This window comes from Chrysochloris asiatica, unplaced genomic scaffold (assembly GCF_000296735.1).
Source record: "Chrysochloris asiatica unplaced genomic scaffold, ChrAsi1.0 scaffold00155, whole genome shotgun sequence".
In the NCBI taxonomy this organism is placed as follows: Eukaryota; Metazoa; Chordata; class Mammalia; order Afrosoricida; family Chrysochloridae; genus Chrysochloris; species Chrysochloris asiatica.
This window is the reverse complement of record NW_006408673.1, coordinates 6,729,140-6,755,173: the sequence shown is the minus strand read 5'-3', so window position 1 is coordinate 6,755,173 and position 26,034 is coordinate 6,729,140. Positions and strand designations below refer to the sequence as shown.

The 26,034-nt window shown below is 38.9% G+C and overlaps 1 protein-coding gene across 3 annotated transcripts in view; it reads left to right on the top strand.

The window, feature by feature from the left end:
- Nucleotides 1–26,034, top strand: part of SH3D19 (SH3 domain containing 19) — a 75,573-nt gene that overhangs the window by 28,544 nt on the left and 20,995 nt on the right. For 2 of the 3 annotated variants that reach the window (XM_006870879.1, XM_006870880.1), the window contains 4 exons: nt 3,825–3,937; nt 9,627–9,688; nt 10,809–11,073; nt 18,907–19,047. In XM_006870879.1, coding sequence (XP_006870941.1) covers nt 3,825–3,937; nt 9,627–9,688; nt 10,809–11,073; nt 18,907–19,047 — 581 coding nt within the window. Of the gene's footprint in view, nt 1–3,824; nt 3,938–9,626; nt 9,689–10,808; nt 11,074–18,651; nt 18,721–18,906; nt 19,048–26,034 lie in introns of all 3 variants that reach the window. The other variant, XM_006870878.1, reaches the window with a different exon arrangement.

Below are 26,034 nucleotides of genomic sequence, written 5' to 3'. Positions count from 1 at the left end.
TATTATTTGGAGTCCTGGTGTGTCCCTGTAGGATAAGTGCAGACTGCTGTTCCGGGGGCTGGCAGTTCAAAGCCACCAACCACTCCTTAGAAATCCTGTAGCGACACTTAACAACAACAACATACATATTATATTCAGTAACACTGGTGACACTTTTCACAATATATCAGCATTCTCTTTTCCATTCTATTTGTTCTTTTTCCATTAATCTAGCTTCCTTGTCCCCCTTATTTTCTCATCTTTGATGCAAGGTAAAAGTTGATCATTACATAGATCTCATTTAGATGATTGTTTAGAGGAGCAGAGTGCTCACAGGTGGTAGTGTTTATTGTAAGAGTCACTCTGTCTTTTAGCTTATAGGTAACCTCCGGGAGTGGTTTAAATTGCTATTTTAAAAAGTATCCCAGAGTGATAGTCTTGGGGATTACTCTCTACTGGCCCAGTAAATTTATCCTTTTTTTAGGAATTTGAGGTTTGTTCTAATTTTTTGTTTGTTTGTTTGCCATGCAATCTGGGACCATCTATTGTGTCCAGGATAAGAACAGTTGTTCACTGGGTCAGCATTGGTAGCCTATAACCTTGTAGTTGTGCTGATCTCAAGGTCGGTGAGACTGTGATTCAGGCAGATTGTTTTTCCTATAAATTGTCTTCTTCTTTGAGTCTTTGTTTTTCTTTTACTTCAGTCTTGATTGTTCTTTGAATCTTCTAACTCCTTCTTCTTGGTATCTGTTTCTTCTGCCTGAACTGTCCTTTCGCCAGATAGCTGCATGGCTCCCTTTCTCACTATTCCTTTGAGTCTTTGCTCAAATGTCACTTTTCTCAGTAAGACCTTCCCCCAATCACAGGAAAATTGGAAACCCCCTACTACCAGCAGAACCACCACCTCCATGTGCACACACCGATAATTCATATATCCTTTTCTGTCATGACATTGTCTCCTCTCCGCTTTCATGTTAATTACACTGTTCAATATTTTATATCCTAAAATTACGCTGTCCATAATATTATATCCTAAATGACTCATTGTGTCCTTATTTTAAAAAAAGAAAGAAACTAGCACAAAGAAAGTCTTCAAGATTGCACCTGAGTTGGGATGTTCCTGTGTCTTAATTCCCAGAGCAGCCCTGCCTCTCACTAAGAGCACCTGCCTGTCTCTAAATCATTATCTTCCTAAGAGGGGGCCTGAGTATTTCTCTCCCCTTGAGAGTATTTTCCTGTCTGTGACTAAAACAGAAAGTCCTGACAAATCATCCTCTTGTTGTAGGTTTTTCATGTGAAATGGAAGTAGGGGTTGTTCATTTAAAAGGAAGAAAAATTCTAATCTCTTTCCAATCCCAAGACAAATAGCATGAAAAAGGCAGCTTCAGCATATCACAATCATCATCCTCATTTCCCTTATTTTTGCCACAGATTTTAATTGTTGTCACTACAACTGCAAGGTCAGAGGTTCAAGCTCACCAGATGCTCCTCGGAAACCCTATACAGGGTCGCTATGGGGTGGAACCGACTCGACAGCACTTCTCAACAACAACAATTAAATCTAGTTATCTGTGTTTTTTGTCTTTTTGAAATAAGCTGGAGGTGTTCTATCACTGGAATAAGGGTGTAGTTTGGGTGTAAAGGTATTATTTGTTAAACTGAGGGAGTCCTGGTGTGGCACTGTGAGCTAATATGTCAGAGTGCAAAGTCGTTTGGACTGCTAGGTCAGTGGTTCAAGCTCTCCAACTCCTCCCTGGAAACCCTATATAGGGTCACTATGGATCGGAATCGACTCGATAGCACTTAACTACAACAAGTCCATTGAAGAAGCCCTGATAGTATAGTGTGTTACATGTTGGGCTGCTAACCGCAAGATCAGCAGTTCAAATCCATCACCTACTCAAGAGAAAGATGATTCTTCTCCCGGAAAGATTTACAGCCTCAAAACCCCCATACAGGGTTGTTAAGCATCAGAACCGACTTCAGGGCACACAACAACAACAACACCAAGCCCAGAGATGTGGTGCTAATGAATTAGAAAATGTTTCATTATTTGAATGGGGGAATGTTTGATATATTAAGTTGTTATGTGCCATTGAGTCAGTTCCAACCCATACGGTTTCCGAGAAGTAACTGATGAGCTTGAACCACTGACTCATTGGTTCAAACTGACTTAGCAGTCCAGCACATAAACCCACAGCACCACACCAGGACTCCAGTGTTTTATGTATCCCCTATTAGAAAGCAACATGCCTTATTAGAATGATCTGACATTACTAATATAAAGACTTTGAGTAGTTCATTTATTTTTATTTCTTTCAACCTCAGCTTCTTCATCTGTAAAATGGATAGAAGTTGTCTAGCATTGTTGTTGTTGTTAAGTACCATGGAGTCGATTCCGACTTAATAGTGAACCTGCACAGGGTTTCCGAGGCTGTAAATCTTTATGAGAGCAGAAAGCCTCATCTTTCTCCCACAGAACAGCTGGAAGTTTCGAACTGCTGACCTTGAGGTTGGCAGCCCGACTTGTAACCACTATGCTACCAGAGCTCCTTTTCTAGCATAGTGCTGTCTAATATCATTTTCTGTAGAAATTAGTATGTTCTATGTGCTGTTCAGTATAGTAACCACTAGACATATGTGGCCACTGAGTATTTGAAATGTGGCTCATGTAACTGAGGAACCAAAAATAAAATTTTAATTCATTGTCATGATTAAAATTTAAGTTTAAGTTACTGCATTTGCCTATGCTTCAATGTACATTGCAGCACTTTTTGCAGCAGCCAAATGTGGAAATAACCAAAATATCCATCAGCGATGAATGGATGAACAAAATATGGTCTGTACATACAATGGAGTATTATACAGTCAAAGAGAAATTAGGACTCCTGGTGTAGCACTGTAGGATAAGCATTGGACTGAGAACTATAAGGTCAGCAGTTGCAATAAACCAGCTGCTCCTTGGAAACCCTATATAAGGTCGCTACAAGTCAGAACCAACACAACGGCACTTCACAACAAAAGCAACAAAGAGAAATTAAGTTCTGATGCATGTCACAACATGATGAACCTTGAAAACAATATGCATAGCAAAACAAGTCAATTTTAAAAGGAATGAAAACACTATTTGATCTCACTTATGTAAAATAAGCAAATATATAAAAACCAAAGATTATTAATGGATATGCTGTAGGATAAGCACTGGACTGTAATCATGCTAGCCTCAAGGTCAGCAGTTCAAACCCACCAGTTGCTCTCAGAAGCCCTATACAGCGTCTCTATGAGTTGGAACCGACTTGAAAGCACACAACAACAATAACAACATAGCTGAGAGGAAGGGGGAAAAGGAGAGCTTTTGTTTGAAGGACAGAGTTAATGTTAACAGTGGTGGAATATTTTGGAAAAGGAGAATGATAATGATTCACAAGATGAAAAATATAATCAATGTCATTGAATTATAAATGGAGAATCTGTATTGACAAATGTTTTGATTTATACATTTTCACCACAGTTTTTCAAAGCATAGCCATTTGTATCCATGGGATTACTAGGTAGTGAACAGCACAGATCTAACACACAGATGTTGGCTGGAGAAATGTATGTGAGTAATGCCCAACTTAATGGCTGGTACATAGAAGGTTCTCGCAAATGCTAGCTGTTAGTAGTACTATCTTCACTCTCTACAAAACATTCAGTAAAACTAACTGATGTCTATTAACCCATCCATTTCCAGTCTTTGTATGAGTCTTTTCTAACAGCCGTTTTCCTAAGTAGTCAAGCTGAAATTTTTTATTCTTTGAAATTTGCAACAACCTGAAATTATTGATGAGTTACTGTTTTTCCAGGTTTACATGAGGATCCACAAAGCCCACCTCCTCTCCCTGCTGAAAAACCCATTGGAAACACTTACAGTTCAATAGCTGGAAAACTCAGTAATGTTGACAGAACCAGAATCTTGGTAAGTGGTCATTATAGATCATGTTAGGTTGAAGGCCAAGCTATGTGCTTGATTTAAATCATCAGAAATATCTTTATTACAAGTATTGTTTGTTAAGTGGTATCATGGGTTTTGTAAATTATAAAGCTCTTCTGTTAAAATGTTAGCATTATTTTAGGTGGTTTTTATCAGGTCCTCAAAGCAACACCCAAATTTTAGAAAAACAAGAAAAGATTAGAATAAACAAAACCATCTGAGAGATATTCCTTATTGTGTTTGTATTGCACATAAAAAAAAACACTAAGAAAATCCTGTCCCAAAGTGTTGACAAAGAGTTATAGTATACTGCCACACTGAGTCTGAAGGAAGGAAAGATGAGGAAATAGATCCACAAGTTATATGATTTGTCTGAAGTGCCGCATCTGACAATGGCTATACTCCACAACCCACACGGAGAGATTAAACCCAAGTAGGGGCGACGGGAGATTAGAAAAAAAGAAAGACACAAGACACAAAATGAAAATAGTAAAGTTGTGCCCAGGTGGGACATAGCACTCTGATGAAGCTACTGTGACTCAGACCTAGATTTAGTTTATTATATACATATATCAAAGGAGGTGCTGGGGGCAGGGAAAAGAATAACATCTTGTGTTGTTGATGCATGCAGTAAGAGGGACTTTATCCGAAGAATGTAGTTTCTAGGGAAACAGAGATAAGGCAGCTAGATGTTTTTGCAGACTAAACTGAAGCCCATGGCTGTGTATAATGAAAGACTTTGCAAATTCCTTGTTCCCTAAGGCAGGCTTTGCAAGTTCTTCAGGGGGCAGCCTGACCTGGGAGCAGCCCGATTTTCTGGACCACAACTGTTTAGTTGTAATCCTTTGGTTAAACTGCCACCAAGTCTGAGACCTTTGCTTTAGTTGCTCCCAACACTGAAGTCTCACGTATAGGTTCCCAGGGCCAAAAAGTCAAATTTATGGCTTTGTTTAAAATTCCTTTTGTTTGAGGGAGCAGTTCCTGAATGTATCTTAGAGGAGAGGCTATGAAGAGTATATCACCAGTCTAGCAACTGGGAAGCCTCTGGAGCTATTCTGTCAGCAGGAGTAGATGCCTTTGTGTGCTTTTGTGAGATAGGTCAACTGTGTCTCCTGAGGAGGCACAGAACAAACACCATCTAGTGTTTCTACTGCCTTGAGTGCCAGGGAACTTTTTATCCCAGAATAAGATGGCTAACGTTGTCAAACTTCATTTTCTTTACTTGAATGATGAGGGACTCCAAGGTGAGGAATACTGGGAACCACTAGAGCTCTTCTGTCAGCAGGAACAGATGACTTTGTGTGCTTTTCTGTGCCTTGTTGTCCACTGTGAAAACCCAAGACCCCTAAGGTATTCCCCAAGGAGGCAGCCAATAATTGCAGGAAGAGAGCTGGGAGAAGCTACGCAATCTGTAAGGAAATGAAATAACATTGAAGCTGGCTAACAAGAAGAAACATATTCTTTCTGTACATGGAAGAAAACAGGTTCTGACTTAGGACAGAGGAGGTAGGACCTCTTCCTGGAGACTGAGAAGAAACATCTGGGGAGGATGCTCAGAAATTCCAGTAGATAAAAATGTGTGGTCTTATGAAAAATATTTGTCTTTTGAAAATACTCCCTCAAAAGGGGGAATTATTTTGAAACAAGAAATCATTTCAGTACAGTTGAACAAAAAGTTGGCATCTTCAAGGACTGGACCAGTAGAAAACACAACTTCCTCTGGAACTAAAATGCTTATTCAAACACATCAAAGGCCAAAAGTTTGGGGACGTCAAAGCAAGGAAAAAAAAAAAAAAAGCTACCTACAAGCAGACTCAGAGAGGGTCCAAATTATGTGTAGCATATTGAAGAAGGGGGGGATGTCCCTAATCAATAACGAAAGACTTTCAGCAGAACAGGAGCACAAGCCCAGATCTGAGCAAACGCTAACACAATGGCTCCTATAGGAACCATCTTGAACAAACACGATTTGAATTTCGCAGGTCCACATTAATTTTTTTTTATTTAATGCCTTGTGATGCTAATCATTCCCATGTGAGTTTGTCTCCCCAGTAGATTACTTATTGTAGTAAAAAAGTGTTTCCTCACAGTTTTTGTGTATTTTTCATCGTGTTTAATGCAAAAACATATGCCCTGAGTAACACCATGGGACCCATATGAAGAACCACTAGTGATGCTGGAAGTGCTCCCAAGAAACAGAAAAGTAACAACACTGTAAGAAAAAGTTGAATTTTTGAGGTGTTCCATAGATTGAGGTCTGCAGCTGCAGTTGCGTGCCCTTTAAAGATAAATGAATCCAGCATAAGAATCACTGTAAAAAGGAAATTCATGAAGCTTTGCTGAACCTATACTTTGCACTTTTTGCAAAATGCACCTTTTATGTTAGCACTGTATATAATACATGTAATGTACAAAGTATGTTAATCGACAGTTTGTTATTGGTGAGGCATCCAATCAATAGTAGGCTAATAGTAGGTAAAATAATGAATAGTCAAAAGTTATACCAGGATTTTCATAGGTATCTACACCTCTAGTCGCCATGTTGTTCAGGGGTCAGGTGTATTAGAAGCATGTCACATACATCACTGTTGTTAAGTGTCATCAAGTTGGTTCCAACTTACTGCAACCTGTATAGGGTTTCCGAGAAGTGGCTGGCAAGTTTGAAGTTAGTAGTCCAATACTTACCATGCAGTAACGGACAAAAACTCCTGGAAATTTCAATATACTACCTTTTTTTTTCCTTTTTAAACTTTTTTTCATTGTAGAAAATTGTGGAAGTAACAAGAAATTTAATATTCTTCATTAAAATGTCATGGCCCAGAGATAACTATAGCTGCTATTTGGTACAAAGTTAGCATCATACTGTATTTATTATATAATTTATACCCTTCAATGTTAAAGGTATGTTGTTGTTAAGTACTGTGGAGTTGGTTCTGACTCATAGTGACCCACACAGGGTTTCCGAGGCTGTAGATCTTAACGGGAGCAGAAAGCCTCATCTTTCTCCCACAGAATGACTGGTAGTTTCAAACTGCTGACCTTGAGGTTAGCATCCCGATTCGTAACCACTGCGCTACCAGAGCTCCTTAAATTATATAATTATATAATTAATCTTCTAGAAAGATTAAAAACAAAAAACCCACTGCCATGGAGTCCATTGAGTTAAACTGCTTCTTAGGGTTTCCATGGCAATAAAACTTTACAGAAGTAGACTGCCACATCTCTCTCCCCAAGAGTGGCTTGTGCACTTGAACTACTGACCTTTCAGTTAAACACTCAAATGCTTTAATTACTGCACCACCAGAGTTCCTTCCTTTGGAAAGATTACTGCCAAGAAAACAATAAGGGGCGGTTCTTCTTTGTTAAATGGGGTCACAGTGAGTCCAAATTAACTCAGCAGCAAACACCAGCTTTGAAAGAAGAACAATGAAAGTTCCTGCCTGTTTATTACAGCTTTTTGTTTACCTGTTTGTGTTACTATTAAAGATAACCAAAGAATTAAATGAGTTTATCAAATATCTTAGCAGTATTTGCAGGGGGAAAATTTGCAAGTGTATAAGGCATGGATTATATATTCTGTAATATTGCAGAGTTTATGAGCCAGTGACTTGCCTCACTGCATTAACTGAACCCATTAGTGAAACCAAGTTTTAAAGGCAAGCTTAATTTGCTTTTAAAAATGGAAATTTTTTATAAAATTGAAGCATGTTCAAATGATTGCAGTTATTGACAATTAGTCATTTGGTATTTAAAGAGAAGTTGTACATATTCAGTATGAATTTAAAACCATGGTCGTGAGTTTTAATTTTTTTATACCTTAAGAAAGAAGGAGCTCTGATAGCGTAGTGATTACGAATTGGGCTGCTAACCTCAGGAACAGCAGTTCGAAACTACCATCTGTTCTGCAGGAGAAAGATGAGGCTTTCTGCTCCCATAAAGATTTACAACCTCGGAAACCCTGTGCAGGGTCACTATGAGTCAGAACTGACTCCACGGCACATAACCACCACCACCACCATACCTTGAGAAAGAGGGAAATAAGTCTGATTTAGCTGATTCCCAAGCTATTATTATGGTTGAATCCCTTTACAAAAAACCCACCACTGCCATGAAGTTGATTCTGACGCATAGTGATCCTATAGGACAAGGTCGAATGTCTCTGTAGGGTTTCCAAGATGAAATCTTTACCTTTGTTGTTGTTGTTGTTATTGTTGTTGTTAAGCACTATCCACAGTGTCCCGGCATAGGGTTTCCGAGGAGCGGCTCATGGGCTTGAACCCCGACCTTGTGGTTCAAACCGATTTTGCAGTCCAGTATGTTAAACCGTAACACCACACCAGGACTCCAGATCTTTACATTTGGGAGAGCAGACAGCTTCATCTTTTTCCTGCAGAGTGGCTGGTGGATTCACACTGCTGATCTTGCAATTAGCAGGCCAATGCTTAACCTGTGTACCATGCAGTGTGATTTTAAAGGATGAAAAGTTGCCTGGTTCTCCTCATCATCCTTGCAATCACTATGTTGGAGCCCATTATTGCAGTCATACCAAGCCAAACCTGTTGTCATCCAGTCCATCTGACTCAGGGTGACCCTCTGTGTTACAAAATAGAACGTTAAATGCTTAGAACAAGGAAGAGAGATTGCCCACAGATTAACCACAGCAAATACCAGATGTGCTTCACCCAATCAGAAAGCCCAAATAGGAAGAAGATTGGGGATGGGACTTGACCCCAAATCAGGCATGGGCAGAGAACCCTAAAACAGACTGGATGTAACCAGGAGCTAATCATAATACATTATAATAAGTTAACATTTAGGTCAGCTCATTAATCCAATTATGTTGTTGTTGTTAAGTGCCTTCAAATCGCTTCTGATAAGGAGCAACTGGTGAGCTTTAACCTTGTGGTTCAAACCAACCTTGCAGTCTAGCACAATAACTCACAGTGCCATACCAGGACTCTTAATACAATTATAACAGAGTGATATATGGCAAAAGAAATATGGAAGACCCAGAAGGAGTCCTGGTATGGCGCTGTAGGTAAACACTGAACCACAAGGTCAGCAGTTCAAACCCACCAGCCACTCCACAGAAACCCTGTACAGGGTCACTATGAGTTGGAATCAGCTCGGCGACACTTAACAATTATGATTGATCAACATAGAGATCAGCAGTTATGCAAAGACCACGTATACGCCCTTATGAAAAACTACAAAAAATGATACCGAGAGTCTACTCAGGACTCTCCTCATTAGTAGCCCATTCTCATCTTTATGAGAACATCTGTGCTTTAATAAACCTCTTTGCTTGTTCATATCTCTGTCCCAGTGGCTTCTTTTGTGTGCGTCTACCGATTCCTTAGAGGAATAGTGGGACCAGGCCAGGAAGCATCATCAACGTAGTTACAGAACTGCTCCATAGGGTTTTCTTGACTATAATGGTTAAGCACTCCTTTACTAGCCAAGAGGTTTACAGTTCAAACCCACTTAGATGTGCCTTAGAAAGTAGGCCTGGTAATCTGTGCCCGAAAGACGTGAAGACTCTAGGAATCAGTTCTACTTTGCCTACTCAGCTACTGTCCATTTAAAGATTCAGCCAAAAAGTTGTCCAAATGCAGCTTGACAAGCTGTTGTTTCAGAGTAACCTTCACTCAGAAATACTCTTCACTGTTTGCAGGAGTCCGATCACGCTGGTCAAGCAGGAGGTTCTGTGCGAGGGCCCCCCAGGCTTCCACCAAGGTAAGTAAATTAGTGAAACATAGAAAATGATGTGTCAGAGACCTGACTCTCTTTTCTCTCACAAAACCTGTCGATCTTATAGATGAGAGATATTAAATTGATAAATTTTCCCAGGCTACTAACCTCTGGTCTGCTCCTGACAACAGGTCACGGGGATCTCTGCGTCCTTTTCCTTTTAACACAGTCTAGAAACTCACAGATCACAAACACTCATCTGTATTCCAGTTGCCATCAAGTCGATTCCATGTCAGAATTGTATGGGCTCCATTCAATGTTTCGGTGACTGATTTTTCTGTAGTAGATCACCAGGTCTTTTTTCTGAGGCATCTCTGAGTGGACTCGAGCCTTCAATCTATTGGTTAGCAACTGTGCATGTTAACCATTTATACTACCCAAGGATGGAACTATATTACTTTTTCTAAAACAAACCAACAAGAGAACTAAAACAACTCCACTTCTGAAATATCTACACACATGCACACACCTCCTGCCCTGTTATAGGAGACAGGCCTTCCTTATGAACTTGGAGGTGACTTGTACTTGTGAGTTCCCAATGTAGTTGAACAAAAGGTTGTGTTGTTATCAGTAGTTACTTTAGTGTACCTTTTTTTTTTTAATCATAGGGATTAAGAAAAAGGCTTTGAGAGTAACAGTTGTTCTGTTCCGTCTTTAGAACTAGCTTTCTTTATATTAATCTAAATTCGGGTTTTAATAATAACTTCCATAACATGAATATTAGAGGGTTTTGATGTGCCTTTTCTAATCATGCACAAGACCTTATGTCCTATACATCTTTCATCTCAGCCTTTACTAGTAAGTACTTTATTTCCTGACCTAGTCATGGTGTGGTTAAGAGTAAATGGCACCTTCGAGAGCTCATGATAATAAATGCTTGTTTGTCTTGAACTAATGAATCTCTAGTGCAAGATAAGAGGAAACTGGAACATGATGGCATTTCTTCTAATAATATAATGTTTAATGCTGCAGTCGTTTGCTTAAAAATAGCATACTCAGTGTGTTTCAGAAAATTCTGCTACAGTAGCAGAAAGGTGTGTGTATATATATTTGTGTGTGTGAATAACAGACAAAACTGACTGGTGGATCCTGTATTGACTCTCAGACCTGTAAATGGAAAAGTCATACCAGCTCGGCAACCTCCTCCCAAGGGACCCCCTGAGAGACCACCTCCCCCGAAGCTTTCTGCAGCTAGAACAACATGTAAAAATCTGCCTCTTAATCGGTCCTCTTCTGACATGGATCTTCAGAAAAAACAAAGTAACTTGGCATGTGGCCTTCCAAAAGCCAAGAGTCAAGTCTTAAAAAATCAAGAACCGGTGCTACCCCCTCGCCCCAAACCAGGACACCCTCTCTACAAGAAATACATGGTAAGTTTAACTGTAAAAATACAATCAAGAGGTTTATTCTAAAGCATATAAAAGATGTCACTGTAAATTATACAAAGATGATGAAACAAATATGGAATTGCCACATAAGTGGCAAAATCTTATTCTAAGGGGTGTCCAATAAGTAGGCCATAATCAAACCTATGTATTTAATGTAGGCTTTCATTATTCGGAGAAACACAGGGAAAGGAAACAGGGCAGACAGGGATTCTAAACTACTGTCTGGCTTGACCACATAGGAACTCTAAGAAATCTGATCCAGAAAATTATTTTAATGGGAGTAACTCTGACAGATACTAAATTTTCCTATTGCTCCCTTGCCACTGAGTAAAATTTAAAACGAAGTAGAAAATTCTTATTTAAGATGGATGGTTTTTCCTCACTTCCGCCTTTCTTGGGCCAAATTACCATGGTCCATTTAATAGTTGCCATTTAGAGTTTTCATCAATAATTTAGATAGCTGGGATATTAATTTTGTTCTCCTTCAGTGGGTTTTTTTCCCTTTCATCATATGATCTTAAAGCTTTGTCTACTTTTTCCACATTTGAAAAATAGAGTTTATATGCTCTCTACTTTGGGTCAGGTTAATCTGGTAAAATTTGAACGAGTAAAACTGAGGACAAATCTGTTTATACTTCTGCCCCTAACCCCTAACCCCTAACCAGGCAATCAAACACTTTTGTTTTTGGTTTTTTTAAAGCTGTTTATTTGGAATTTAGTGAAGATTTACATAGCAGATCATCTGTTTTTCATTCAACGAATCATATATTAGCTTCCCTCCATTTACCAACAATTAACAGCATTTGTTTCTATTCACTTTAACTATTGCATTCCTCCCTGTGTTTCCTACTACCTTCTTCTGCTAACCTTCTTCTTGTTGTATATTGTCTTTCCTGTCACCCATGTTTACATGTGTCTGCCCTCTAGCCATGAATTTTCCCTTCTTCCTGCCCCATGCCATAACCATCATAGATTGTTTCTTTTATCAAAAAAATCCTTTCTTAACTTTTTACAACATTGGTCTCATACAGTATTTGTCCTTTTTTAATTGATTAACTTCACTCTGCATAATGTTCTCTGGGTTTACCTATGTTATTAGGTATTTCCCAGTTTCATCATTATTCTTAAATGTTACGTAGTATTCCATTCTATGTTTAACTGTTCTTCTGTTGATGGGCATTTAGGATGTCTCCATCTTTTTGATACGTCTCATAGACAGCATATTGAAAGATCATGTTTGCTTATCTATTCTGCTCCTTTTATCTCTTGACTGGTACATTTAATCCATTTACATTCAGTAGTTATCAATAGGTATGAATTCATTGAAGTCCTGGTGTGGCACTGTGGGTTAATGTGCTGGACTGCAAAGTTGGTTTGAACCGCAAGGTTGGTGGTCCAAGCTCACCAGCTACTTCTCAGAAACCCTGTCTATACAGGGTCTATATGATTTGAAATTTACTCGATAGCACTTAACTACATGAATTGGGCTGTGAACTGTAAGGTCAGCAGTTCGAAACTACCAGCGGTTCTGAGGGAGAAAGATGAGGCATTCTGCTCCTGTAAAGATTTATAGCCTCGGAAACCCTGTGCAGGGTCACTATGAGTCGGAACCTACTCCATGGCACTTAACAACAACAACAACAACAACAACAACAATGAATACATTATTGTCATTTTTCTCTGTGGGGTGTTTTTTTTTTTTTTGTGTGTGTGTGTGTGTGTGTGTGTGTGTGTGGTGTTGCTGGATTCTTTGTTCCACATGATTTTTTGTATTGAGTTCATTTAGTTTGTGTGTTTCCTTTCATTTTCATCTCAGTTGTATTAATGTTTACTAAATCTTTCATATTTTCTTCTTTTTTTATTTTGATGGTAAGTTGTGAAGTATTAATTTTCTTTGGGGTTACCCTATAGCCTCTTAACATTTCCCTGCATTTAAGACAGTCTATTGTATCCTGCAATCTACCTGATCTCCTCACCACCTGGTTCGCTGTTCCTATGTTTTTCCTTTTGACATTGTTGATATTTTGATCTTTGATTAGCCCCACAGGTCCTCTGAATTCGTTGTTGTAATTTTGTTCTGTTCTGAACTCCGCTATTTGTCAAATGATTTACAGGTGGTGTTCACATGTCTGTCAATCTCTGGTTGTTGTCTGTTTTTGTTGGTTTCCATTCCAAAGAACTCCCTTTAGGATGTTTTGAAGCACTGGATTGGCTTTGACAAAATCTCTTAGATTCTGTTTATCCCGGAATATTTTGATTGCACCATCATATTTGATTGACAGTTTTGCTGGATAGATTATTCTTGGTTGGCAGTTTTTTTTCTTTTAGGGTTGTAATGTCTCCCCATTGCCTCGCCTGCATGATTTCTGATGAGAAGTCAGAGGTTAATCTGATTTGCTTGCCTTTGTAACTCTTTTTTTATTTTGATATGCAGGTGTTTTTTTTTTTGTTTTTTGTTTTTGAAGTTACCCTGTTGTAATCTGTTACTTTTTTCCCCTGCTTACAACACTCTATTTTATCTTGAAATTTAATTGACTTCTTTGCCATTTGGAAGTTCTGTAGCTACAGTATACCCTCTTTTAGCTTTGTAGTTGACTTCATTATACATTGTTCTCTCTGATTCCCTATTGTCAGTTTTAAAGATTTGTTTTACTTTAAATATGTCTATATCTGTATTGATTGTGTGTGGTTTTGTCATGTATGGTAATCTCAGGTTGTTGTCTACTGTTGGTTCTCAGTAAAAGAATACCATTTAGCATTTTTTGTAAAGTCGGTCTGGTAATTACAAATTCCTTTAATTTGTTTATCTGGAACTGTCCCAGTTTCACCATTGTATTTGAGGGACATTCTTGCTGGGTATTTGATTCTTGGTTGGCAATTTTTTCTTTCAGAGTTTTGTATATGTCATCCCACTGCCTTCTTGCCTCTTAGTCTCTGTTGAGAAATTAGTGCTTAGTCTTCTCGTTCTCCTTTGTAGGTAACTTTTTGTTTTTCCTGAGCTTCTCTGAGGACTCTTTCCTTGTCTTTGATTTTGAAAAGTTTTATTATGATATGTCTTGGTGACTTTCTTCTGGGATCTGTCCTGTTTGTGGTTCGTTCAGCTTCTTGTATGCTAATCTTCTAGTGTTTCATGATGTTAGGGAACAACTCTTCAACAACATTCTCTGTGCTTGTCTCTTCCTGTTCTGGAATTCTGATCTACCATAAGTTGTTCTTCATGATGTCCCACGTAACTCTTAGGATTTCTTCAGATTTTTTCATTCTTTTTTTTCTGATTGCTCTTTTACCATACTAGTATTGAGAGATTTATCTTTAAGCTCACTAATTCTGGTTTCCATTGCTTTGCATCTACTCCTTTGCCCTTTCAATGTATTTTCCATGTCTGAGATTTTAATATTAATCTTCTGGGTTTCTAATTGCAAATTTTCTACTGTTTCAAAATTTGCATTTATTTTGTCTGTTTTTGTTTTTGTCTCCTTAGGTTTTTATTGTGAATTGAGTGAAAGTTTACAGGGCAGATCAGTTTTACATTCAACAAATCATATACTTTGTTTCATTACAATGATTATAATCCCCTCCATGTACCATTAGTTAACAGTATTTCTCTCTATTCATTTTAGCTTTTTAAAACAAAAAAACACTCAGGCATATAATAATTTACACCACCAAAGGGCACCTTCTGCAAGTCTGCCCCCTGGCTGTCATCTCAGTCCCCCTCTTCCCATGAATCTAGAGTCCTCAGCTGCTCCCTCTCTCTGTGTCCCCATCTCTGCCTCCATGTCTGGTGATGCTGCTTCTCTGGATAAGGTCCTGAATTCCGCTTGTGCTCTTCTCCCTTGATGGTTCTAGGGTCCTCTGTTTCCGGACTATAGGATTAACTGCTCCCCTGTTTTTCTTACAAAACTTCTACCTTTACAATTGTAACAGTCGCAGTTAGTCATGATAACAGTTACTCACTATTGAATCATAAGAATCTTATCCCCATCTCTTTTTACCAGACCCATCTAGACAAGATGAAAACTATTCAGTGGAAACTCTATCTTCCCCCACGCACACACTTAAACTAAACTCCCTCTTGAAACCTTGTAAGCCAGGCACTTTATGCCTTTATTGCCCCCTCATTTTAGGTAGCCAGTGTCTAAGTTGCCTGTCTCTATCTACCCTGTTTACAGAGGAGATAGCATTGATATTTGATGTGAAGACTCCTTCCCTGTCTCTTGGTATTTTGAGCTACTACTTCCATGAGTATAGGTCAAGTTCATAAAGTTGTAGTAATTTATCTTCATTTCCTTTATCAAAAAGTTTTCTTTTTTATATTCCTGTGGTTGTATCAAGCCATCAAGGCTAGTTCACATGGGTACTATCTGCAAGTTTGGGTGTTCTTGTGCATCTCCCCTCCCTTCATATCAGCTGGATGCTTCACTCTCAGCTCCATCCCTATTTTGTCTGTTCTTGTAGTGTTTTCCTGAATTCTTCTTCAATTTTTATTGTGTTCTTCTTGCTTTCCTCAATCTATCGATCCTTTTTAAGGTACCTAATTAACATTCCTTTAGATTCTTTTTCTGTTAGTTCCGTTACTTTTTCTTCCTCAGAAATATGTTCTGACTCTTCATTTTTGTTGTTTGTTTGATCCATTCTATATTTTTTCTTCATGTGAACTAATATTGTCTGTTTTCTCAAGGCATTGTGGGATTGTCAGATTTGTAGAAACAAATAGTGCAGTTATTGGATCCAGAGGGGGAAAATATCTATCTGGGCTCCTGAAAATCTAGGAGTCATGAGATGGTTGTGGAAAGGATGTGACCACAGAGTTTCTGGCCCTAGATGGAGTTCCTATTGGCCTCAATGTTTAGGGCACTCAGTCCAGAAGTAGTTTGTAGAGGCCTTTGATGGAGCTAGTTTCAGTATCTGCTAGGACCACAGCTAGGGACAGCATGACTGGTTAAATATGCATCTAGTGGTTCTGTAGGTCTGAAAACGAACCCGCCTGAATTCACGCACCAAAGTAGCATAGCTGGTTCCCACCTCACACTGGCATGACTCCTTACCACATGGCTCCAAACTCCCAAAGAACAGGGTCTTTGCTGGGCGTGGGTAAGGGTTGGAGCTAGCCACACTTCTGGTCACCAGAAGAGTGTGGGGAAACTGGAAAAATTACACCTGTTCTGTCACCCATGTGAATCTGCTCTGCCAGACCTCCCTCTGCTGCCACAGTTGCTCACAAGATGGTCAAGTAGAATCTGCCAGCCATTCACCAGTCAGCCTCCCTCTCTGACCATTCCTGCTCAGCCTCTCCTCCCAGCAAACACTCCATCCATTATTTTAATCTTTATTCTGATGTTCAGGGTACTGGAATTTTCATCTTTTGTGTTTGATTTGGTTTATTGTATCTTTGTTGTTCAGGGTCTATGTAGTATATCTGCTTAGTCCTCCATGTTGTCGAATTTCTCCTTTTTATATGCTATTTAAATAACTATATGGCAAAGTAGCTCTTTACAAAAGTTATAATTAATAATTTTATGTTGTTCTACATTTCTGTGATTAATCTTAGATGTGGTTTTCACTTTAAGCCATTTAGGTTTGTTGTTTGTTTATCTTCCTTAGACAAGGGTATCCTAGTTATATCTAGTGCTCCTATCTCAGACATTCCATAAATGGGTGTCTTTAACAAGCAGGAACTTATTTTCTCACAAGTTAGGAGGCAAAAAGTGTGAATTCAAGGTGCTGACTTAGGAGAAGCCTTTCTCTTGGCTCTGGGAGAGGTCCCTCTTCCTTTACCACTGGTGAGCGCCATGTTTCAGGGCATCTATCCTTTTCTGTCTTTGCTTGCTGGTTTAATCCCTTTTATATCTGAGAAGAAATTAATCCTTCCTCATTAACATAAAAAGGCAATCATTCCCAAATGGAATTCTTACCACTGGCACAAAGGTTAGGATTTCAACATAGAACTTTTGAGACACATAATTCAATCCATAACAAAGGGTATGGATAGATAGGCAGTGATGTTCATATATATTCATACTCATATAAACAGTTAAAATTTTGAAGATAAAATTTTGAAGCTAATATGCAGGGGCACTTTCTGGGATAAGTAACAAAGGTCATAAAAACAGTAGCTATTGTGTGTTGTGTACAACAGACGAGCCAGGCACCATGTTCAGAACCATATTCAGGGGGAACAGATTTCACTGACTGCTCTTAGCATAGTTGTTTGTATAATCTCTGTTTGTAAAACATTTAAGAAACTAGTGAAATGCTGGTGTATTTCAAGTGGTATTCTCATGTTTTCCATGACTCCCCTAATGTTAAGGAGCTGTGGTGGGTAAGCCCTCAACTACTATCCAAAACATTGGTGGTTTGAACCCACCCAGAAGTTGAATAGCTCCATGGGAGAAAGACCTGGGAATCTGCTCCTAAAGGTTACACTATAGAGTAGTTCTGCTCTGTCACATGGGGTTACTTGTTGTTGTTGTTAGGTGTCACTGTGTCAGCTCTGACTCATAACCACTCTGTGCACAACAGAATGAACCACTGAATGATTCTGCACCATGGAACTGCTGAGTCAAAAAACCACTGGACAGCACCCAACCCTACCTTTAAATTGCTAGCCTCAAAAGGATAAAGCTAGCCTGGAATCTGGGTACAATGGGACCCTGGGGACTATCACCAAGTTGTTGGGAAGCAGTACCACCCAACACAGTCTGAAAGGGCCACACCCTGCACTCCTCATCTGTGTTCTTGGGTGATCCGTGGGCCCAGGCAGCCTCCCTTTTCTTGTTGGGAATGAGCTTATCTGATCATATTTCCTGGGTATGTGTCTTAGATTGCGTGGTCTTCCAACCTGCACTGGTCACCTGAAACCCACCAAGGCAAGGAACCGAGCCACCTGTACTGGATTATTGTTGTTGTCAAGTGCCCTCAAGTCGGTTCCGACTCATAGTAACCCAAGGAGGCTTTTAGGTTTGAACCGTTGACTTTGTGGTTAACAGTCCAGTGTTTATCCTATAACACCACACCAGGACTCCCTTAGTCAGAGTAGGATGCAGATATATAAGAAAAATGCTAAAGTCAAAATGAGCTGAGTAGACCAAGAAGTGGCAGGGGCCAGGGGGTTAATTAAATGCTTGGTACCAGAGAGACTCTAGGAGAAGGTAAGATTCATGGTAAATGCAAGTCAGTCAAACACTACAAGGACGGCTTCAATTTCCTGCCAGCCTTTAAAAAGCAGCAGTCAAGAACACTGAATGAAAGATGTACCTTGACAGACTGAGGCCAAGTGCTGAGCATGTAGCCTTCCAGTGGTTAGCAGGACTTGATAGGCCCTGCCAATAGAATGGAGATTCCCAGCTGTGGTTAATGAAGAGAGCTTGCTGCCAAGTTACCTCTCATATCTGTGACCTTTGAATATCCATTCCCAATGGCAGGCCCCACAGTTCTAGAGCATGAGGAATCCCCAAAAGAGAGTTGCATTTGAAGGCTACATACCAAATCCCCAATGATCAGCAATTCACAAGGAAGTTATTTGATTGTGAATAATCCTTTTACTGATTTATGTTTAAGCTGTCTGTGCCTCATGGAATTGCCAATGAAGACGTTGTCTCAGAAAACTCCAGCAAACTCTCTCGTAAGGTAAAGTGGGCCTCTTTCCTAACTGACTTATGTAAAAAATGGCTGGCCTTTCTTATTTCTATTACACATTATTAAATGCTTTAGGCTCCAAAAATGAAAAAGTGCTTGTGTGTGTGTCGGGGTGGGGGAAGTAATAATGTTTTATTAAATAATAATTGCTTCAGAGAGTGGTATTGTACCTTACAGCGTGGGGATGTTCTTGTGATGCTGGAGCAGACTGAAAATAATTACTTGGAATGCCAAAAGGGAGACGATACTGGCAAAGTTCACCTGTCTCCACTGAAGATTATCACCCCACTTGATGAACATCTTCAAAAAAGACCCAAAGTAAGGAATTAATATGGTACAGCCCTCAGATCACACATGACATCACATTTCATAGGACTATTCATTGTATCTCATCCTCGGGTTTTTATTAGCACATTTATTTTCACCAGAATAAAAATTACAGTTGCATTTTATTCCATTTGCAAATAAATGACTTCTAAGAGACTTGCCACTGCTATACTAATCACTTTGACATGCAGAGTGACTGTCTTGTGTTTTGCCTTCTTCATATCATGCTGATAAGCAACCAGGCACTCAGTCATTTAATTTTCAACTGTGAAATGTTTATTTTTTAAGTAATGTAAACATGTTTACCCAAGTTCCAGAGTTCGTTTCCTAGCAGAATGAATAATTATTTTTAAAGGGAGTCCTATAATTGCCAAGTCTAATGTGAAAAACATATCCGTTTAAGATTTAAACTTGGTGTAGACCTAATTTCTCTGATTATAGCTCATGAAATAATGAAATGAAATGTAATCTAACAAATGCAAGTCACAATTTGGGCCTTGTGGAAGATCATTTGTTTATCCAGAAAAATGCCATTTGTCGAGATATATCTTTTTAAAAGCTTTCTAAGGTAGCCACTTAAATGTTCATTACCTGTTAGTGAATGTTTCTGTTGTTGCTAAGTCACTTCTGACTCAATAGTGACCCTGTTTAGGGTTTCAGTGGCTTTAAATCTTTGCAGGAGCAGAAAGTCTTATCTTTTTCCATATTAATGAATGTAGCAAACATGAAGAAAAACACTCAACCATCATGTAACTGCAATAAAATAATCTGGTTTGCTTATCATCCAAGTTTTCATAATCTAGAACATACAGTCTTTCTCCTTAAGGAAATTTTTCTTTGGAAGTTAGCGAAAAAAACTGAAAATTGGTATTTTGGAGAGTAGAGAAGATAAGTCATTAATGCTACTTGGGCCTGAAATACTGAAAATTCTAACTTTAGTTCACCCAGGAAAATTCCTTCTTTTTCTCATTTTCTCGGTGTTTTGATATAGCATTGTCCATCTGTCTTAGCTGACCTTTCTTTCCCAAAACACACTGATAAGTTAACGTGGGAGGCAGACTGCTGAAAGGCTTTCCTTTGTGCAAAATAGAAACTAAAAATATTAGAAGTTATACTTTGAGAACAATCCTAAGCTTTTTCCACCTTAAACATTACCTTACTCACGTTAGACTATTGATTTGCAGAGAGTTGACCTCTACTGGCCAACTGCTGCTGCTGTTGTGTGCTCTAAGGTCTGTTAACAACTTACAGCGTTTCTGAGGCTGTAAATCTTTATGGGAGCAGAAAGCTTCATCTTTCTCTCATAGAGTGGCTGTTGTGTTTGAACTGCCGACCTTGTGGTTAGCAGTGCTGTGCTTATTTTACAGTGACTTTTTGTTATTGTTAAGTGCCATCAAGTTGGTTCAGACCCATAGTGAACCTGTATAGGGTTTCCAAGGAGCAGCTGATTAGCTTGAACCACCGATCTTACAGTTAAAACAACTTTGTAGTCTGGTGCATTAACCCACAGCGTCACACCAGGATGCCATATATAGACTTGTTGTTATTGTTAAGTGTTATCAAGTCAATTTTGACTCACAGTGACCCTGTATAGGACTTCAGAGGCTATACATCTTTATGGGAGCAGAAGGCCTTATCTGTCTCCCAAGAAGCAGCTGGTGGATTTGAACTCCTGACCTTTCAGTTAGCAGCCCAACGTGTAAACCATTATGCTTCCAAGGCTTCTTGATGGCCAACTGGTGATACTGAGGTTAAGTTTCTGTTAGGCATCTGGGATGTTGGCTATTGTTAACGTTTTTTAGAAAACAATGAAACTTATCTGAAAGTTGGGGGATTTTTGTTGTAGTTTTAAATTTGTTGTTGTCAGGTGTAATCAAGTTAGCCCCTGGCTCGTGATGACTCAGATGTGACAGAATAGAACTGCTCCGTAGAATTTTCTTGGATGTAGTCTTTATAAAAGGTCTTTACCAGGCTTTTCTTCCACAGCACCACTGAGTGTATTCGAACTGACTACCTCTAGGTTACCAACTTAATGCTTGTACCAACCAACCTACTTTAAAAGCCCAGTTTTAAGATAAAGATTCCTAAAACTGTGTTATATTTTGCCTTTCATAGTAAACAGAGAATACTAAGCAGTATCAGTTGAGTTTACATTTGTCAGGGGATGGGGACAATAGGAGATTGTTGTCTTGTGCATGGTTACGAGCACAAACTTGGATCTCCTTGAGCTGGGTTTGAGTTCATCTTCTACCACTTTAAGTAGTTACTTCATTTCTCTAAACTTTTTAATTATTATTATTGTAAATATACACACATATGATACTTTTACTAATGCGGTTTTTTCCACATGTACGCTATAGTAACATGAATTATATTTGTCATGTGCAATCCCCCGCAATAATCACTACCAAATATTCTGTCACCATAAACAGCATCTCACTGCTTCCTACTTAATGAGGATTCCTGGTGTGGCGCTGTAGACTAGTGCTAGAGACAGGGAATGACTGCTGATGGGAGCAAGGTTTCTTTAGAGAAGGATGAAAACATTCTAAACTTAAGTTGTGTTGATGTTTTCACAACTCTGTGAATATATTGGTGTTCATGACTAAGTGCCATGGAACCGATTCCAACTCATAGTGACCCTGTGTAGATTTTTCAAGGCTGTAAATTTTAACAGGAACAGATAGCCTCTTCTTTCTCCCAAGGAGCAACTGACGGATTTGAATTGCTGGCTTTGTGGTTAGCAGCTCAACGTGTAACCCACTATGCTACCAGGACTCTAAATAATTTTAAAAGAAAATACAGGCTTACTGGTCAGAAAGAGACTGGAGGACACAAGGCTGTGGCCCTTGGCCACTCTTCAGGTCTAGCATGGAACTCAGTTTTCAGCCAAGCAGTAGATTAGTACATAGCGGGACAACAACACTAGTAAGGTATGCTCACTGTGAAATGGTCAATCATTCAAGATCAAAAAGGAGACATATACTAAGGACAGAGTTGAGAAGGGATGGGAAGGAGGGTGGAATGGCAATAAGAACTGCAGGAAGGAAGTGGAATCATTGTTGTTATGTGGAGGGGATTGCAATCATTGGGATGAAACAAAGTATATGATCGGTTGAATGCAAAACAAATGATGTCAGTAAACTTTCACTCAAGTCACAATAAAAAATTAAAAACAAAAAATTCAGTTTATGTAACCTGATGTAATATAATAACCAAAGACCAGAAAAGTTGTGGGGATGACATCAAGAACAGACTAGAGGAAAAAAGCAAAGGATCATTAAAAATACAGGAAAGAAAGAAAAGACCAAAATGGATGTCCAAAGAGACTTTGAAACTTGCTCTCCAGAATAGAGATTATAAAGTGAATGGAAGAAATTAGAAAGTAAAAGAACTGAACAGAAAATTTCAATTAGCAGCTCAATAAGACAAAGTCAAATATTAAAATGAAATGTGCAAAGATCTGGAGTCACAAACCCAAAAAGGAAAAACATGCTCAACATTTCTCAAGCTGAGAGTACTGAAGAAAAAATTCAAGCTTTGACTTGCAATAATGGGCAAAGTATTGAATGTTGCAGAAAGCATCAAAATAAAATGGAAGATATATAGAGTCACTGTATCAAAAAGAAATGGTCACAGATAGTACCCATCTGACCTACTCTCGATGGCTTGATAATCAGAACTCTACTGTTGTTGTTGTTGTTGTTGTTATGTGCCATGGAGTCAGTTCCGACTCATAGCGACCCTGCATAGGGTTTCCAAGACTGTAAAATCTTTATGGGAGCACAAAACCTCATCTTTCTCCCGCACAACAGCTGGTAGTTTCAAACTGCTGACCATGAGATTAGCAGTCCTATTCATAACCACTATATTTAACCAGTGCTCCTTAGAACTGTACTAGAAAACAATTTTTGATAAAGGTCAATTTGATGAACTTGACCTATACTCATGGAAGAAGCAGTAGCTCAAAATACCAGCAGAGAGGGAAGGAGTCTTCACATCAAGTATCAATGCTATCCCCTCTGCATACTGGGTAGTTGTTGTTGTTGTTGTTAAGTGCCGTCGAGTCTGTTCCCATTCATAGTGACTCTGTACAGGGTTTCTGAGGCTGTAAATCTTTACGGGAGCAGAATGCCTCATCTTTTCCCTGCAGAGCGGCTGGTAGTTTCGAACTGCTAGCCTTAAGGTTCACAACCCATTTCGTAACCACTACACTACCAGAGCTCCCTACTGAGTAGTTAGGGACAGGCAGTTTAGACACTGGCTACCTAAATTGAGGGGGCGATAAAAGCACAAAGTAACTGGCTTATAGGGTTTCAAGAGGGAGTTTAAGAGTGTGTGGGGGGAAGATAGAGTCCCTACTGAATAGTTTTCATCTTATCTAGATGGGTTTGGTAAAAAGAGATGCCGTTAAGATTCTTATGATTCTATAATAAGTCATTGTTATCATGACTAATTGCAGCTGTCACAATTGTAAAAGTAGAAGTTTTGTAACAAAACCAGGGGAGTAGTTAATCTTAAAGTCCAGAAGCAGAGGACCCTAGCATCATCAAGGGAGAAGAGCACAAGTGGATTGTGGGACCTTATCCAGAGAAGCATCGACACCAGAGATGGGGACAAGGAGAGAGGGAGCAACTGAGGACTCTAGATTCATGGAAAGAGAGGGACTGAGAGCTGGCAGCCAGGAGGCAGACTTGCAGAAGGTGCCCTTTGGTGGTTTAAATTATTATATATGCCTGAGTGGTTTTTTTTGTTTTGTTTTGTTTTGTTTTAAAAATGCTAAAATGAATAGAGAGAAATACTGTTAACTAATGGTATATGGAGGGAATTATAATCATTGTAATGAAACAAAGCATATGATTTGTTGAAAGTAAAACTGATGATCTGCCCTGTAAACTTTCACTCAATTCATAATAAAACCTTAAAAAAAAAAAAAATGAAATGATGGTCGATATTCAACCATTTCAAGAAATAGCATATAATCAAGAATCAGTGGTACTGGAGGAAGAAGTCCAAGCTGCACTGAAAGTACTGGTAAAAAAACAGTGCTCCAGGAATTGACAAAATACAAATTAAACTATTTCAACAAATTGAAGTAGCACCAGAGATACTTACTCATCTATGCCAAGAAATTTTGAAGACCTGGCCCATCAATTGGAAGCGATCCATAATTGTTCCCATTCAAGATGACTTAGCGGAATGTGGAAATCATTGAGAAATATCAGTAATATCACATGCAAGTAAAATTTTGCTGAAGATAATTTTTAAATGGCTGCAACAGTACAGTAGCAGAGACCTACTGGACACTCATGCCATATTCTGATGAGGATGTGGAACAAGGGATATCATTGTTGAGATCAGATGGATCTTGGCTAAAAGCAGATTATACCAGAAAAATTTTACTTGTGTTTTATTGACTATACAAAGGCTTATTATTGTGTGCATCATGACAAGCTATGCATAACATTGCAAAGAATGATTATTCTGAAAACTTGATTTTGCTCTTGAGGAACCTGAACATAGACCAAGAGGGAGTCCTTAGAACAGAACAAGTGGATACAGAATTGTTTAAAATCAGTGAAGGTATGTACCATGGTTGTATTCTTTCACTAATTCAGTATGTATGCTGAGCAAATAATCCGAGAAGCTGGATTATATGATGAAGAACGTGGCATTAGGATTGGAGGAAGACTCATTAACAACTGTGATATGCAAATGTTACAACATTGCTTGCTGAAAGCGAAGAAGACTTAAAACACCTACTGATGAAAATCAAAGACCACAACATTCTGTATAGATTGCACCTCTATGTAAAGAAAATAAAAATTCTCACCACTGTAGCAATAAATGACATGATAAATGGAGAAAAGATTGAAGTTATCGAAGACTTCATTTCACTTGGATCCATAGTCAACGCTAATGGAAGTAGCCTTCAAGAAATCAAATCAAGTGCTGTATTGCATTAGGCAAATCTGCTACACAAGACTTCTTTAAAGTGTTGAAGAGAAAATATGTCAATTTGAGGACTAAGGTATACCTGATTCAAACCATGGTATTTCCAATAGCCTCATATGCAAGTGAAAATTGGACAGTGAACAACGAAGACTGTTAAAAAATTGATGCATTTGAGTTATGGTGTTGGAGAAGAATATTAAAAGTACCATGGACTGCTAAAAGTACAAATAGATCTGTGGTGGAAGATGTACAGCCAGAATGTTCCTTTGAAGCAAAGATGGGGAAACTTTTTCACTCATGCTTCAGACATATTTTCAGGAGGGGCCAATCCCTGGAGAAAGACATCATGCTAGGTAAAGTGGATGGTCAGTGAAAAAGAGGAAGATCCTCTGTAAGATGGTTTGGCACAGTGACAGCAGCAATGGGCTCAAACGTATCTGCAACTGCAGAGGAACGGGCAGTGTTTTGTTCTGCTGTGAGTAGGGTTGCTATGAGTCGGAACCAATTTGACGGCACCTAACAACACTGAGTGTGTACCTCAACAGATGCATTTTGGTTGAAAAAATTGATCCAGAAAACATCCTGACCAAAAAGGTACTGCAGATGGAAATGAAAAAATGTGCCATCATCCTCATGAGGTTTGGTCAGTTGAGAGGGCAGAGGACAAAGGGACAAAGTCATTAAAAGAGATGAAGGGACATGGAATGCACAAAAATCAGCTTACGTTTATTTTACAATTTCCCAGCGTCAGTGAGTTTTAAATTGCAACTTCAAATAATGCTCTCCTACAATCAGTCTTGATGGCGGTGATGGTGTTGTGGATAAGCTTGTCGCTTTATACAGATACACTAACAATAGCCATGGTTTTCAAATTTACCCTTTCCTCTAGCCAGTCTAGGCAATTGGCTAAATGGGTACAGAATATTGAATTTTCTTAGAATTACCAATGAATAAACTATTCAGGTTAAATAGAAAGCCCAGGCCAGGCTTGGGAGTTAGCATTGTTTTCAAATTAGAGAAAGC